Genomic DNA, 17,071 nt, shown 5'->3' with positions numbered 1-17,071 from the left:
CCAAACAACTGCAGTGTGTGAGCTTAATTGCTAGAGGAAAAACAGCACAGCATGTGGTTTTCTCTTCCTTACAACTCTGTTTAATGAATTCTGTTCAGACTTAGAGCAGAAACTCCTCACTGTAAGTAATTCATCTTAAAAGGTTGGTATGTGCTGTAATGTAGAATTGTAAGAACATAGATGTAGAACTGTAAAATTCTCTTGGTCCGTCACCATACTGAGTGATGGCATAAAACAAACAGTTACCTACCTTTCCGTAACTGTTATTCTTCGAGACATGTTGCACATATCTGTTCCTCTGTAGGTGCACGCACGCCTCATGCACTTTTCTCATCTCAGTGGTACCTGCCGAGATGGCTGGAGTCCTCAGCTGCCACATGCTACTGTGTGCTGGTATAAGAGGACGAAGCCAACCTTCAACCCTCACTCAGTTCCTTCATACCAGACAGACTCCGATAAAGAGGGGAAGGAGAGTGGGTTGTGGAATGGACATGTGCATCACATCTCGAAGAATAACAGTTACAGATAGGTAGGTTACCAGTTTCTTCTTCAAGTGATTGCACAGGTCCATTCCACTTTAGGTGACTCAGAAGAAAACATGCATGAAAGTGGGTTTGGTGTCTACCAGAACAGAGATAGTACGACAACCTGTCCGAAACTGCCATTGTCTCTGGACTGATAGGAAACGGCATAATGAGAAGCAAAAGTGTGGAATGAAGACCCTATGTGCATGCAGTTTCAGACAGAACATGGGCAAGTAGATTGCTTGGTTAACATGAAAATAAGGGACTAGTTTTGTAAGCAACGTAGGGTGAGGGCAGAGATAAACTTTATCCTTATGGAAAAATGTGTAAGTGGGCTACGACTCCGGAACTCTCAAATTGCCCACTCTTCTAGCTGAAGTAATTGCCACTACAAATGCTACCTTCATGGAAAAGCGAAGGAGGGAGCAAGTTCCCCATGGCTCAAAGGGAGGTCCCTTCAATTTTTCTAGAACTAAGCTCAGATCTCAAGGAGGGATGGCATCTCACACATGTGGGTATAATCGGACCAAGCCCTTTAGGAACTGGGTGACAATGGGGTTTGAAAAGAAGAGCTCTATCAACCATCAAGAAATGGAAGGCTGAAATAGCTGCTGAGATGCACTCTTATAGAGCTAATAGCCAAACACTGTTTTAGAATTAGCAGATAGTCCAGCAGAAGGCCCAAGGGTGCCTCCTCTGGAGATACACCTTCCGCAAGAGACCAGGTGGAGAAGCACTTCCACTTAGCCAGGTAAGTATTCCTAGTTGAGGGGTTTTTGCTATTCAGAAAGTGTTTCTGAATGTCCTTTAAGCAGGATTTCTCAAAGCATGTCAGCCATGAAGCATCCACGCTGACAGACAGAGAGCTCGGAGGTTGGGTTGGAGCAGACATCCATGGTCCTCGGAAATTACATCTGGATCCAACAGGAGAGACGGGAGGCTCGACAGACAAGGAGAGCAGGGTCAACTCAGTGCTGATGAGGTCACACCGGTGCTATATGAGGCGAGCATGTTCTTGTTTCACTTTGAAAATGACTCTGGGAAGACAAAAAGAATTGGAGGGAAAGAGTATAGGAGAGATTTCTTCCAGGATAGGAGAAAGGCATCTGTCAGCAAGCCTGGGCTGAGTCCTCCTCAGGGAGGAAACTAATATTTTTTGTTGGTTTTTGTTGAAAACAGGTCCACCTGGGGAGTCCCCCACAGTTGGAAGATGGACCTAGCCACGTCTGGACGTAATGACCACTCTTGGTAATCGGAGATGGATCTGCTCAGCTGATCCGCTAATGTGCTCAGTTTCTCTGGAAAATATGCAGCTCTGAGATTAATTGAGTTGGTTATACATAAGTCCCAGAGGCAAACTGCCTCCTGGCTCAGTTGGTTCAATCATGCCCTTTTTATTTGTTTATGTAAAACATGGTCACCAAACTGTCAGAATTAACATTTTTTTCCCCCAACTATGTGGGGGGTGGAAGGCCAAGCAGACTAGACATACCGCTCTTAACTCCCTGACATTTAGAGAGTCTCTAAATCTTGAGACAATCAAAGACCTTAAGTCTCCAGGGACCGTCCATGAGCTCCCCAGCTCAGAAAAGTCACATCTGTGACTAGAGTGCGGTTTGGTAGTGAGGGGGAGTAAGGGAACTCCCACCAGCTGAGGTTTCCTCCACCAGCTGAGAGATGACAAAATTAATGTTGGCACTCAAACCAGTTTATCTAAATCGGAGCATAAACTGATGCAAGCCATGCTTGCAGCTTTCTGAGGTGTAATCTGGCGTGATGAACTACATACTGCCATGTGACCAAGGGGATTGAGGCAGCTGCATACTATTGTGCGAGGGAATGCTCTCATTTGCAACACTAAGTCCCTGAACGTTTCAAACCTGGCTTGTGGCAGAAAGGCCTTGGAGTTCATGGAGTCTGAGACTGCCCTGGGGAATTTTATGGTCTGTCCTGGTTTTAGAATTGATTTGTCTCTATTTACGAGAAGCCCCAGTGCATCAAACATGGACAGGACAGTTGATATTCTGGATAGAACTTGAGCCTTGGACTGACCTCTGATCAACCAGTCATCCAAGTACAGGAATACAGGGACGTCTAATTTTCTTAGGTGAGCTGCTACAACACTTCATGACTACTCGAGGAGCAGCTGACAGACCAAACAGAAGCACTATGAACTGATAATACCGTAGCAGCCATTCACCATGAATCCGAGATACTTCTGATGGTTGTGATGTATTGTGACATGGAAGTAAGCATCCAAATCCCCCTGCTCCAGGGAAGAAATAACGGAAGCTAGGGTAACAATCTGGAATTTTATTTTCTTCAGGAATTCGTTTAACTACCTTAGGTCTAATATAGGTCTGAGACCCCTTTTGTCTTTGGGAGCGGGGAGGGGGAATCAAGAAATAGCAAGAACAGAAGCTTTTCCCCCCAAGGTACAATGGAACTTCCTCTATGGCTCTTGCCTGAAGAAGTGATAAGACCTCCCATTGAAGGGCAATCTCATGAGAGTGATTCCTGAAGAGGGACAGGGAAGAGAGGGTGCAGGGGGAGGGGGTAGAACTGAACTGGATGGCATACCCCAATTCCACCATGCTTAAGACCCATCGCCGGCCTGAAGTTATGTGGGTCCAAATACCTAGGAAGTGCGATAAGCGATTGGTAAGACTACACTTTAGTCATGGGTAGTTTTAGTAAAAGTCATGGGCAGATCACAGGCAATAAACAGAAAAATCACAGCTCATGACCTGTCCATTACCTTTACTGTAAATACCTCTGACTAAATCTTGGATGGGGAGGGCCCGGGGCCATTCCCACCGGCTGCTGCTCAGGCCATCTCTGGGGCCAGCGGCCACCGAACAGCAGCTGGTGCAGCTGTTCCTGGGGCCATTGCTCTAGCCATCCCCGGACAAGCTCAAGAGGTTCCCAGGGCCAGCCTCACTGGCCACTGCTTGAGCAGGCCCTGGGGCCAGCAGCCAGCCCCAGACCACTGCTCAGGTGGTCTCTGGGGCCAGCCACATCAGCTGCTGCTCAGGCGGTCCTCGGGGCCAGCAGCCGGGGGTTGCCCCTGCAGCAGCCAGTGCAGCTGGCCCCGGGGCTGTGTGAGTGGCTGGCTGTGGGGCCGTTCCAGCAGCAGCTGGTTTGCTGTCCCCAAGGCCAGCTGCTTGGGTGGCCCTGGGGAGAGCCACACTGGCCACTGCAGAAGTCATGGAGGTTGTGGAAAATCACAGAATCCGTGACTTCCGTGAGCTCCATGACAGACACGCAGCCTTAGTGATTGGTAAACCAACACTGGAGAACAGATGGAGCTATGGTGACTAGTACACTCCCCTTCACAAACCCATCAAAATGCCTGCTTGGATGAAGTGGCTGGACAGGATGAGGGCAGCAGAGGGCATCTTCTTTAATCTCAGCTCTTTTTCCTTAGTGGATCTTGGGATTGGGGAAGAAAACCCCTAGTGTCTGTATGGCTGCTGCGGATGAAGCTGCTTCCTTTTTACTGCTGGGGTATGCATCCCAAGGGATTTGAATGTTGCCATGGAATTCTTAAGGCTCTGAAACTTGTCTGTTTTCTCTGAAAAGAGGGAGGGATCTTATCTTCCTTTAAGGTCCTGGATAGTCTGTGGGACCTTTAGAGCAATGGTCTCCAAAGTGGGGGTGCGCAAGACGATCCACTGAGGGGCGCGGTGGGAGGAGCGCCACTGGAGGGGAAAAAAAGGGGGGGGCATGGCCAGAGGAGGGAGGAAGCGAGCAAGCAAGGAAGCTGTCCCTCCCAGCCAGGCAGGGCCACCCGGAACGCAGGGGCTTTAGGGGCTGCAGGGTCCTGGGCTAAGGGGGCCCCAGGATCCTGGCCTGCAGCTCTAAAGCCCCTTTCGGAATGCGGACCCGAGTCCTCTGGCCCATGGAGGAGCAGGGGCAGCCACACAGCCAGTGGCCAGAAAGAAGTAGCGCTTTCCCCTTCAAAGCCGGCCGGAGAGAAGCGGTGCTTTGAAGGGGAAAGTGCCGCTTCTCTCCGGCCGCTGGCTGCACGGCTGCACCTGCTCCTCCTGAGTCCTCCAGCCCGTGCTCATAGGGTTTCTTAAATTGGGGTGTCCTGACCCAGGAGGGAGTTGCAGGGGGTCACCAGGTTATTTTAGGGGGGGGTCGCGATATTGTCACCCTTACTTCTGCGCTGACTTTAGAGCTGGGCGGCTGCAGAGCAGCAGAGGCAGGCCGAGCGCCCAGCTCTGAAGGCAGCACCCCGCCAGCAGCAGTGCAGAAGTCAGGGTGGCAATACCATACCATGCCATCCTGACATCTGCGCTGCTGCTGACTGGCTCTGCCTTCAGAGCTGGGTCCCGGGCTGCAGCTGCCACTCTCCAGCTGCCCAGCTCTGAAGATAATGCCGCTGCCAGCAGCAGAGTAAAAGTAAGGGTAGCAGTACCGTGACCCCCACCCTTCCACAACTCCTTTTTGGGTCAGGACCCCTGCAGTTACAACACCATGAAATTTCAGATTTAAATAGCTGAAATCATGAAAATTTATTATTTTAAAAATCTTATGACCATGAAATTGACCAAAGAGGTCCTACCAAATTCACGGTCCATATCTTTAGTCCTCTGGTAGCTTGTCTTTAAATTTCATAATGTTCTTCCAGAGAGTGAAGTCATATCGACTCAGGAGAGCATGTTGGTTTGCAATTCTGAATTTCATGGTTCCTGAAGAATAAAGCGTGCAACCAAACAGATCCAGCTTCTTTGAGTCTTTACCTTTCGGTGTGGATGCTTTTTGGCCCCACCTTTCCCACACATTGGCAGCAGCCAACACAAGAGAACCTGGAGGGAGGGGGGGAAAAAGGGGGATGAGAATAAACATGTTCATACCCCTAAGAGGGGACAAAGTATCTTCTTCTTTGCCCCCACAGCAAAACAAGCTGAGAGAAGAGTATCTGCCTGACTGGTAGAGCCACCCTGGCTAAGGTGACTGATACCAGGATGACCACTAACCTTTAAGAGCTTTCGTGCATCTCGTCTGCCTGAATGCGAAATACAGAGGCAACTCTTTAAAAGACCTTGATGAGCTCGGTGGTCATCTGGTGGTGGCTCAACAGCCTCATCTAGGTGATGAGGAAGTAAGAGGCATCTGAGGCAGCAGTTGGTCTGTGGCATGCGACAGGGAGGGGGCGTGAGTGGTTTCTAGCTGCTTGGTACCAGTCTCAGTACTGGGAAAATTATGCTTTTTGTGCTGATGTCTCTGGTGCACTCTCCATGACAGCAAGTGAGATGACTGAGAGGAGGTCTAGGAGGGGGGAACACACCAGAATGGCCAAGGATATGGGCCTGGGACCCATCCTTGACTGGGCCATTGACCCTTAGGAGGACGCCAGTGCTGGGGCTGCTGCATGGCCCAGGGTCCCAACGATTCTGATGGGGGATATGTTCCCCGTCCTGGGCGGGATACAGAAGACCTCACCTCTAAGTCCCAGGAAGAAGAGTCAGATGCTTCTGACAGCAGAGGTGCAAATCTAGATGTGACTGGTGAGAGGTAGCCTGAGCCTGGGCATGGCAGTATCACAGAAATCATGGGAAGCTTTCCTCTAGAAAACATGGACTTCTATGGAGGCTTGGGTAGCAGCACTGCAGGATCTGGATGAAGCGAGGTATGAACCATGGGCATCAGTACCAGCTGAGGACCTTTCCTGCTGGCCATACCGGTACTGTGAGGCTAAGCACGTTTCTTGAGGCTGCATATGCTTCTGGGGTTGTTGGGATTAGCATCATCTGTTGGCTCTGAAAATGCCTTTCAGGGGGACAGCCTCAGACCTGGCACAGGCTCCCAAGATGATGATCTCCTCTTAGGAGGTGACAAGCCTGCCTGTGGGGGGCGGGAGGGTTGTCTCTCCCCTGAATGCTTCTTCAGGTTTGTGCCTCTGTCTGGCTGCAGTACAGACGCAGCCGAGCGAGGAACTGAACCTGAGGAAGGCCTGAACCTTTCCTTTGGTCCTCGAGTACAGTCCCAAGAAGCTGCAGACATCTCTGGCAGAGCATTCCATACCGAAGTAGATGTACCTGAGGTGCTCTCTCTGCGTGACAACTCTGATGGGGGTCGCAGTGCTGCCTCTATAAGCAAGCACTCAAGCCTTACCACCTTATTTTTTAATGGAGCTTGAATCACCTGCAAATGTGACATTTGTCACTAATATGGGATTCCCCCAAACATTTCAAACAGGTTGAGTGCGGGTCACTGACCGGCATGGGTTTTGTGAAGGTCCAGCAAGACTTAAACCCTTGTGAATGCAGCACTGTTCTGGTATGGGAAGATAAAAAAAGTGGTCCAAATAGACCAAAAATGGAAACCTAGCACTACAAGTTGTCTAACACTAACTATAAATAATAAACTAGTAAACAGGATCTAAATACAGAAAAGGAGTGAGGGAAGCACTTGAATTAACAGGCCTCAATTGTTCCAAAAACTGTCACTACCAGTAAGGAGGAACTGAAGCAGGTTGGGGTGGCTCTGCCCCCTTATACCACCGACAGAAGGCACTCCAGCCACCCTGACGGGTACCGATGAGGGGGAAATTTTTCCAACATCTGTGCACAGGGCACACTCAGACCTACAGTGGAATGGGAATGTGCAATTATTCAAAGAAGAAACTCCTTTTCCTTATAAACCTTTCCCCGTAGATTTCCCCCACCCAGTCACTGCCCTTGCATATTCTGCAGACAAGTCATAGAATCAAGTTAGGCAGATCATTACTGGCTCAGGTGCGTAAGTTCCTTGGAGACCCATTTTCCTTACCTTCGTGTTGGCGCATGCTTTCCCCTTCTTGTAGTCTTTGTGGCTGCCCCTCTTGTCTATCTTGGCCCAGAGGGCTTTGGCTTTCCAGTAGTTGAGCTTGGACTTGAGTTTATGATAGAAAGAACGATAGTCCCTGGGCTTTAGCTCTAGGTAGTCACAAAGCTCTTGGAAAGCTTTCAGAGTCCCCTTACAGGTTGTGGCCTGGACAAATCTGTCGAAGAGAATGTGGGCTTGGTTCACCTTCTCATTCCTGCTTTCCTCCATGCTTCCCACTCAACAGCTGCCCTAGTTGGTGTGGGGTCAGCTGTGCTCTACCAGCCTGGTGGCCTTCCTGATGTTGCTCTGCCCAGTCACTTCCACCTCTAGCCCACAAGCATTATTAACCTAGAAAGTAACAGAGAGAAATGTCAATGAACTTGCATTTACTCATGTTTCTAGAGTTACAACTTTGATCACCTAAAGTAGTTCAATCTTTCCATAAATAGTAAGGCAATGGTCCTCACTGAGGCCAGTTGAATACCACACAATTGGAGGGTCTCAGCCAAGCTGATGGAGATAAAACAAACATTCTAAAAAAAATTACTAGAACTGTTTGAAAACAGTTCTACATCTGATTTTTTTAAGACCATCAAATCATGAATGCTCTGTCTGATTCCCTCCCACACACAAGTTTTTCCAAACATTTTTTTCCTTTTGTGCTCCATAGTCAGAAGTCTGAAGTGAATTGGATAAATTTTGGTGAAGTTGGGGAGAGGAGGAGGAGGCAGTGTTTAAATAAAACAAAAACAAAAAAAACAAAACAAAAACATCAGGCTTTTAATTGTAATGAAAAGCTAGACATAACCATAGCGGTGGAGAGACCGGTACCTCCATAACACAGCTGTGCTTACATCTAGCTCCTCTTATGAACACCAGCACCACCAACATAAGAAAAAGTTGCAAGAGTTGAGATTCCACCAGCAAAATCAATGCTGGTTCTTTGATTCAACAAGAGACATGCATCTCTACATACAGCACCTGGAGAAGAGGAAATAGCATGCTGAAGATGGTGCTACTGGGCTGAAGAAGCCTCAAACACAGTGACGTTAAAAGAGTGACCTAAGGAAAGTGATCAAGGCTACTTCACTCCAAGGAAGTTTAACCAGCAAATGGCAACCAAATGACTGAGGAAGAAAAGGACAACAAAATAAAAATAAAAATATCTAACTCATTTCATCAGTAGATCTCACAGTGCTTTACAAAGGAGATCAGTATCACTAGAATGAAAAAGATGCCAAGTGTACCTGCTCCATCACACTAGGGCATTCACTTTGCCCTGTCTAGCCTCTCTGTGGGTATTCTTCTGGCCTTAATTGCTTTTTGGGAACTGGATATGATGGAGTGATTTGGATGCTGTATTATCATCACTGTAAACTCTTCCCTTTAGGGGTACAGCATTTTATATGAACTCATTAAAGGCAGCTTTGCAGTTTCTACTGAAAGAAAAAACGGAGGCTAGGGCAGAAAAGGCATCTAAGGATTCAGATAAAAAACTTCCAGATTCTCACCAGAAAGGAAGCCAAGTCAAACGTTGCAGCTCATATCGATGCCTCGATAGGTCATAGCTTTGCAGCAGTTTGTTTGGGCACATTGCACAATACCCCAACATGACAGTGAATACTCAGTGCTGGGAATGGTGGAGTAGGCTGCTACCCCATTACACAACACAGAATTCTTTTTTGTTCGAGAGAAACAAGTTTTCACCTACAGAATCCAGAGCATGGCGGCGTGTTTACACAACTCGGACTTCATTAGGGCAACTGTTTTAGTGCACTGAAGTGGTTTCTCTGATTGGCTGCCAGTAGTTATGGCCATATCAGTAACAGCCACTAAGTGGCATGGAAATGATGATCTTCCTTATTTTTAATCTTAATTCCCATTTCACAAGAGTGAAAATTCTCTCCAGGCTGTGGCTCTCAAGGCATACTTTTCCAGGGGTTGAAGTCACTGTGCTTTAAGCCTTGAAAGAGACAATGTCGCCCCTCTTCTAACCCCAGAGGAATGCTAAAAAGCACTCCAACATAATGCTTGTCATGTTGGATTGCTTACTTCGTTTATATCTATGTAATGCTGACTGTAAGCCCTCCCCCTAATTAGCTAAAAGATTCAAGGTACAACTTCTGTTTTGTGTTGTGTCTACTTGTCACTCACCATTACTCAAAGATCCTAACACTCAGTGCGATCCTTGCATTAAGTGCTATCTCCAGGCTTCCTATCACTTACAAAATGCTTCCCAATAATGAATAATCTAGATTAAGGTACATAAACCCCCTGCAGATAATGGCAATTTCGCAGAGAAGTCTATTAGTCTATAGAGCATTATTAATGCACCCAGATCCAAGCCACCGCATGATTCATTCCTTAATGCTGCCTCTATTTTTATTTCACCAAACAAATGCAACAGAATGATCCTGCAGTGGAGTCTCCCTGTGGGTTAAACCCAAAACTGCTACAGTTCCAGAAATCTATTTCTTTGTGTTTAAACTCTGCCAAGCCATGTCCTTCTTCTAGGTTTGTCTCATTGTACACAGCTTAACCAAAGTGGTGTATTAAATATTTGAGGGTGCGGGGACAGGACTCCTCTTCACACTCCACTTTATAAAGGGCTATATTTAAACCACTTATTCTTAAAGAAGAAATTCAGCTGTTCTTTCTGCATGTAGCTTCACTGGATTTCCATTTACCTCCCACTCCCACAATTTCTACATTCTTGATGCAAAAAAATTGAAGCCCCTGAAATCAGAGGGCAACAAGCCAGAGATCACAGGGACTACAGGAGCCAAGGCAAGGACAGGCAGAAGAAGTATTTGCCAGGTTTCCAGGGTATAAGTATGTGTCTCTGGCTTTTCTGCAAGTCGGCAGTATCCTGCATGTTTTGTCTCGAGGCAGCTGATTGCTGACTCAGAAGCTCTGCACATTCCTTGGCTACTACACTGAAGTGTTGGGAAAGAAAGACAAAGCCCATGAAGAGCATGCAGGAACAGGGCTCATGTTTCTATTTACAACAATAGCAAGAGGTTGTCATTGACTCATGGTTGCAAGTACGCTCAGGATCTGCTGCTCACGTCAGGACAAAAGAAAACAACAAAAATAAAACATGCTATGAATGATTCCAGGTGCTGTTTCCTCCCTACAGTCACCACAGAATGTTAATTTCAAAGTTGCATGAACATTTGAACAGATGTGCAAATGGTAAGAGAACGGGTTGCCTGCAAAACTCATTCCCATCCTGGCTCTAAGTCCAATTTAGCAAGTTGGAAGAGGTCTTGGAGGTGATGTGTGCTTTGGAGTTTGATCATGCAAGTGACTGCGAAAGCGTTAGATAGAACAAACATTTTTTTCTTCCAAGCAATATTCATCCCTTCTGAGGTTCTTGCGATTTCATAACCAGCAAAAACAAACAAACAAAAAAAAACCGTTAAAAGAGGCAAGATAGGAATGCTCCGAATCTCTGAACTTTACAGGCATCAGCCTATGACACCTCTCAGAACTTAACCTCTGAACAAGGTAAGATCTTTCATATAATCCAGTACAAAACGGTTATTCCAAACAACAAAAAGGTCCTTTTAATGCCAAGACTGTTTTATTTATTACAGATTGAATCAAAGAAATGGCCCCCTCTGCAGAACATCCAACTCATGCTAAATAACATGGATATTTACTAGCCTTTTGGGTTGGAGGGCAAGGCCAGTCAGGCTGTAAAACAAAATTCAAAATGGATTGCTATACCTAGAGCTATAAAATACTCCACTTATTTTTGCCCCATATTATACAGACAAGAAACAGGGAGATAGGAGGAGCAAAGATGCAGCTGCAATGTTTGTTGCTTCCCCTCCACAACCGAGAGCAGAATGCCAACATCATGCACAGTATGTTTTAAGATGTTATTTAAATCTGCCTCCGTTCCATAAAATTTAGCAGACAGGAAAGCATACTGGACATTAGATCTGTTTGTCTTCTAATAAACTAACCAAAAGTTCAGCAGGGGCTGAAACATTCTGGTTTTCATTTGTCTCCTCTGAATGTATTCTTCAAGGTGGAACACGGGTGGGAGAGATATAGCCCATATAGGAACTAAGCTGCCCAAACAAGAACCTGCTCTTCCTAAAGGAAAATAGTGCATATTAACTGCTCACAAGGAGCAAGTCTGCACCTCAAGAAAATTGATGCCCATCCCGCGCCCCCCCCCCCCCAAAAAAAGATTTAAAATAAATACCTCAAAAGGAAGAGAATGTACAAGCTGGTGACTGCAAAAATGGCTGCACAGAGATGTTTGGGCCAGTTTATACTATATCCAGGGAATCTTAGGTTTTTACCCTGTTCACCAGGGATGGTTTAGGTATACTTGGTGTCACCTCAGAGCACGGAGCTGGACTAGATGACCTCTTGAGGTGCCTTCCAGTCCTACTTTTCTAAGATTTTATGATTCTATATTCACTGTGTCAGTTGCCTTGAAATAAACACTGCAAGTGTCTGAAAAATGGATTGAGATGTTGTCTAGATTCACTGTAGCAATAATTACCTCCCTGAACTCAACTAAAATACTATTTTGCATCTTCCTCCTGCATTATCCCGAGACTTGGCAGAATTTTATTTTTATTTTTTTCATAATTCTGGCAGGTAATACCTATGTTTATTTTTAAGCATTTTTCCTGATTTTTAAATCGATTTACATTTTCATATGTGCATGAAATTATGGGGCTTTCAAACAGTTATTTAATGATAGTCTCTCAAATTCTCAAGCAGCATTTTTCTTACTTTTCCTAGCTGTAAACTTTGATTATTACGGATAGAAATGTTGTTGGTTTGTGTGTGTGTGTGTGCGCGCGCGCACCATGAAATTAATGTTAACTGACACTGACTGATAAAAATCTAATGCATCCAAACCTAGTTACCCTGTGACCACAACGGAAGTTCCTACATTAAGAGTGCACCTAAGTGGGGACAGAGACAAATGGACAGCCGCCTTCTTCTACAGCAGGGGTTCTCAACCTTTTTCCTTCTGAGGCACTCCCCCCGCCCAAAACATGCTATAAAAACTCCGTGGCCCACCTGTGCCACAACTGTTTTGCTGCATATAAAAGCCACGTCCGGCAAGGGGTAGCAAGCAGGGCAGTTGCCCAGGGCTCCACGCCAAAGGGCACCCCGCGAAGCTGAGTTGCTCAGGCTTCTGCTTTACCCCGGGTGGTGGGGCTCAGGACCATGGGCTTCAGTCTTGTGTGGCAGGGCTTAGACTTTCTGCTCTGGGCCCCAGTGTGTCTAACAGTGGCCCTGCTTGGCAGACCCCCTGAAACTTGCTCATGGCTCCCCCCAGGGGGCCCTGGACCCCTGGTTGAGAACCACTGTTCTACAGTATGATTAGAATAGGGTGACCAGACAGAAAGTGTGAAAAATCAGGACAAGGGTAGGGAGTAATTGGCATCTATATAAGAAAAAGCCCCAAATATCAGGACTGTCCCTATAAAAATCGGGACATCTGGTCACCCTAGATTAGAACAACAGTGTCCCAAATGGCCGTGTGGTGAGTCAGGATTCCCTTCAGCTATCTGCAGCAAGGAAGAGTTGCTCAACTTAGTCACCGAAGTTACGAATTTTTTAATTCAGGGCTCATTTTAAACAGTTTCAATGAGTCACAAAATGCTCATAACACAAGACTGCCCAGCGGCAGCATTTATCCATTCAAGGAAAAATGAAAGAGAGAAGTTAGACGGATATAATGCATCTGCTCACTTTTTCTCTCCTTATAAGATCACAAGGGAATAGTAAGAGATGTGGAAAGCTGGTATAATACAAAACCAGCTTCAGGAGGAAAGGAATGAGCCCAGCCCGAATGACCTGACATCTATCATTTCACCCAGCAAGTGCAGCACCCGTTCACAAGGTACAATGATGCTGAGTTCCATTGATTGGTGGCTCCCCTGAGAGCAGAAATCCTCCTCTCAGGCAATTAAGGACTCTAGTGGAACTACCACTTTAAAATCAAGACCAGACTCTTGTTCTTTAAGGGCCTCAGGTCCTGGTACTGTCACCACATTTCAAAGCACCACAAGGTATGCTGCACTGATGGCACAATAGCCAAGGAATTTCATTTCTCAAGGAAGAAAATGCCTTCTGGAGGGCGGATGTGCTCCCTCAGTACACAGAGGGGGAATGCCCAACCAAACTGATCTTTGGAGTGTGGCAGTCAACATACATTATATTCCAATAAGGTGAAGTGAGCAATACTCACCTATATGAAACAGGCTCTAAAAGCATAAGAAGGGGGATGCCAAAGGTAACATGTGCAGTTTGACAGGTAGAATCCCTGCCTATTGCCCCAAATCCTCAAGAGACGTTTGCTGGGAGCAGGGAAAAATCCCAACATCCCAACTAATGTAGTGAACAAGAGACTTACGTAGCATTCATTAGCCAAAGCATTCTTCAAAGTGTGGGTAAGCACCAATAACCCCATTTTACAGTTGTCTAAATTAAGGTACAGAGTAAATAGCATGAAACAGCTCTATTACCTGTCTGCTGTTCTGAGATAAACTTATATCCAATCAATCTTTACATCCTAACTCCCTTTGAAGTAAACCCCTCCATTCATGATGGACTCCAGCCATTGCAGTGGATATGACTTGGTGCACTCAGTTGCTCCCGTACAGTGCCAGTTTCTGCCCAAACGTCCTGGGGCATCACCCCTCTTTCCTCTCAGACTTTTACTTCCCCAAAGATATGGGGTGCTTCCCCTGCCCCCACTACTTCACCACCACCCCCAATACTGCCATTTCATCCCTTCTTTCTGATCAACTGCCATGGAACCTTTCGGCTCTGCTATTCCACTAGACCAGTGGTCCCCAAACTTTTCAGGGTGCCCCCCCACTTACTCCTGCCCACCTCCACCCCGGGGCCACACTCTGGCTACCGGAGTGGATGCGGTTGGGTTAAGGGGGCTTAGGCTGGGAGCAGGTCTGCGGTCAGGAACAGGGCTGGGAACGGAGCATGGCCAGGGGCTGAGGCTGGGTGCGGAGCCGCTGTTGCAACATAGTCAGGGGCTAAGGCTGGGTGCGGGATCGGAGCATAGCTGGGGTGGCTCTCCCTCCCCGCCCCCCGGGGGGGCTGGACCCGGCCCTGCTACTCCCCATCCCTGAACGTTCCTCTACACCCCCTAGATTTGGGGACCTCTGCACTAGTCTCTCATCATCCTGAAAAGGTTTCTCTAAAGACTACTGTAACTGTCCCCAGTCTTATTCCTCACCGGAAGGGGTGATACTCCATGTGTATGCAACACACCCCTTTTCAGGTCAATCTACAATCACTTCACACCATAGTAGGCAGAGATACAGACATGTTTGTCTTCAATACTGAATCAGGTGAGACAGGGTGGGACACCTGGGTGTTTCTGAACGCAAAAGCGCTGAGGATGTCCTACTACTTCATTTCACAGGCAGACCCACTGAAACATACTGCCAGGATTAGACACCACCCTAGCAGATCCTACAAGGTGGACATTCCTAGAATTCCTCCACAGCTATCCTATAATTCATTGACAGCTCTGGTTTAAAGGAGGTCTCTGAAAAATGGCTGGACTGGACACTTTCATATGACAAAAACATAATCTACTCTCTTTGGGAAGCCCCAGCTACCACTCCTGCTGAGGATCAGTATTTCCTGCACAGCAGACCTCCCCAGCTTTGGAACAAGGTACAGGATACAGATTAGTTGTATCTCTGTTGACCCAGCATGATTTACCACTGGAAGGGTATGCTTGCAGGGGAGAGGAAAGGTTTTTTTAAAAAACAATCAGTCAAACAAACAAAAAAAACCCCACAACACTGAACACTAAAAGAATGAAGAATTTTGTGACTCTTAGTAAAGAATGCAAAGGGCATACAGCCTGGAAGCTGTGGACAGATTATGGGGACTCCAGCAGTATGGTAATCTAAATCCTTTGAGGACTGGATTTTCTACCAGCATCCTGGGGAAAAAAAGTATATATATTTTCCAGGGAAGCAGTTTGGCAACAGGTAATCAGAGGTTACATTATGGTATAGTCTAGATGCCAAAAGAACTTCAAAAGAGCAAGTTAACTGGCTAACAAGAACCACATAGAATGTGGTTTTAATACATATAAAAAAATTCAAGATCAGTGTACACCTCTGTCAGAACTAACGGGTGACTGTGACCCAGGAAAGCCAAACAGGAGAGATGGTAAAAACAGCTGTAATTGTATCACGTGAATACTGCACATATATACACTTTTTGAAGAGCAATAAAATTTCCTATGAAATTTAGAAATTTCTAACCTGACATAGGGCAGGCAGGTGTTACACAAGCTTCTCTTTTGCCACACTCAGCTCCACCAGCATGCTTCAGTGATACCCTGCAGCAACTCCAGCTAGCCTTGCCGTATATATCTCAGCACAGACTGATAATTGAATAGAATTATACTGTCCCGACTCGGCTGAGATCGCTAAACCCACAGGCACCGGCTTCCTCCAGGCCCCAAGGGTGCTCAACCCTCTTTTCCACCCCCACCCGCCCCCTTCCCCAAGCCCCCACCCCGCTTCTTAACACCCCAGCTCTGCCCCAGGCCCTGCCTCCATGTTTTGGTGAATACCAGATTCTCAATAGCTAAATGTAAATGTTCCCAACCACGTGCACCCACACGTAAATAAATCACTCATAGATGAGCGAATGTTGTAGCACTTTGTGCTGCTTCCAACTTTTCAGCTGTTCTGGTGATGAAGAAAAACTTTCTGGAAGGGAGTGGGTAGAAAAAGAACAGGCAGACAGGGGACACACAAAGTTGTGGCATGAGACTGATGATTTCCCCACCACACCCACATGTGATGAAAAGCTAGGGCATCGGTTATGAAGAACATTGCTCTGAGTAGCTCAAATACATCACTTAAAGGAAACACTTCCTGTTTCTGTTATGGAAGACTGGATTTGGTAGACAGAAGGGTTGATAGGTTTGGAAATCTAAATTCCTTACTGCAGAACCAGCAACAGCATTTGGGAGAGAAGCTGCCAAAGCAAACCAACAGTTGGGCATGAGGGCTGTATAGATTTCCCTCCGCCCCACGCAGCCACTTCATTTGAGCTTTTAAAACAAAATAAAAAAAGACAAACTCTGTTTGGAAAAAAAAAATCTGGGATGGCAGGGAACCTATAGGTTCAAAAATGGACATGATTGTCAACACCACCATACACACGGATTATGATGTACGTATCTCAGGAATCTAATCCATAAAACATGGACCTCTATCACTTGAATCTCCATACAAGAATTAGAGACTATATTGTCTTTGCATGACAGCCCCTCTAGAAAAGGAAACCATCACAATCCACAAACACTTCAATAGATCTAATTACATACAGCAGAGGGCAGCAGCACATACACCAGCAGGAACGAGATTGATTGAGCAGAGAACTTGAACAGGATGCAGAGTGCAATTTGAAGAGAGCGAGAAAGAGGTTTTTTCCAACAAACTTTGAATATCTGTTTCAGTGGCCGGCTATTGTGCTTGAGTGGCAGGTTCAAGATGGGAATATAACCTTCAGTTTCAGGGTTATAGTTATTTACCTAGAATCTTATCCAAATCTATATTATAGAATCTATGTCACGTATCTAGAATCTTATCAGAATCAGGGTTATAGTTATGTATCTAGACTTTTATGCAGAGTCGTCTAGATCCCAGAGCTCACAGATTAAATTGCAAAAACTCAAAAGATTGAAGATTAAA

At 46.2% G+C, this 17,071-nt stretch overlaps 1 protein-coding gene across 8 annotated transcripts in view; it reads right to left on the bottom strand.

Moving 5' to 3' along the window:
* Window positions 1-17,071, bottom strand: part of MICAL3 (microtubule associated monooxygenase, calponin and LIM domain containing 3) — a 261,040-nt gene that overhangs the window by 168,845 nt on the left and 75,124 nt on the right. For all 8 annotated transcript variants that reach the window (XM_039545905.1, XM_039545912.1, XM_039545923.1 and 5 more), the window contains exon 3: window positions 7,305-7,688. In XM_039545905.1, the coding sequence (XP_039401839.1) occupies window positions 7,305-7,568 (264 nt within the window). In that variant the 5' untranslated portion in view covers window positions 7,569-7,688. The remainder of the gene's footprint in view (window positions 1-7,304; window positions 7,689-17,071) is intronic.

Source organism: Mauremys reevesii, linkage group 1 (genome assembly GCF_016161935.1).
Source record: "Mauremys reevesii isolate NIE-2019 linkage group 1, ASM1616193v1, whole genome shotgun sequence".
NCBI lineage: Eukaryota > Metazoa > Chordata > Testudines > Geoemydidae > Mauremys > Mauremys reevesii.
This window is presented reverse-complemented; position numbering and strand designations above follow the sequence as displayed.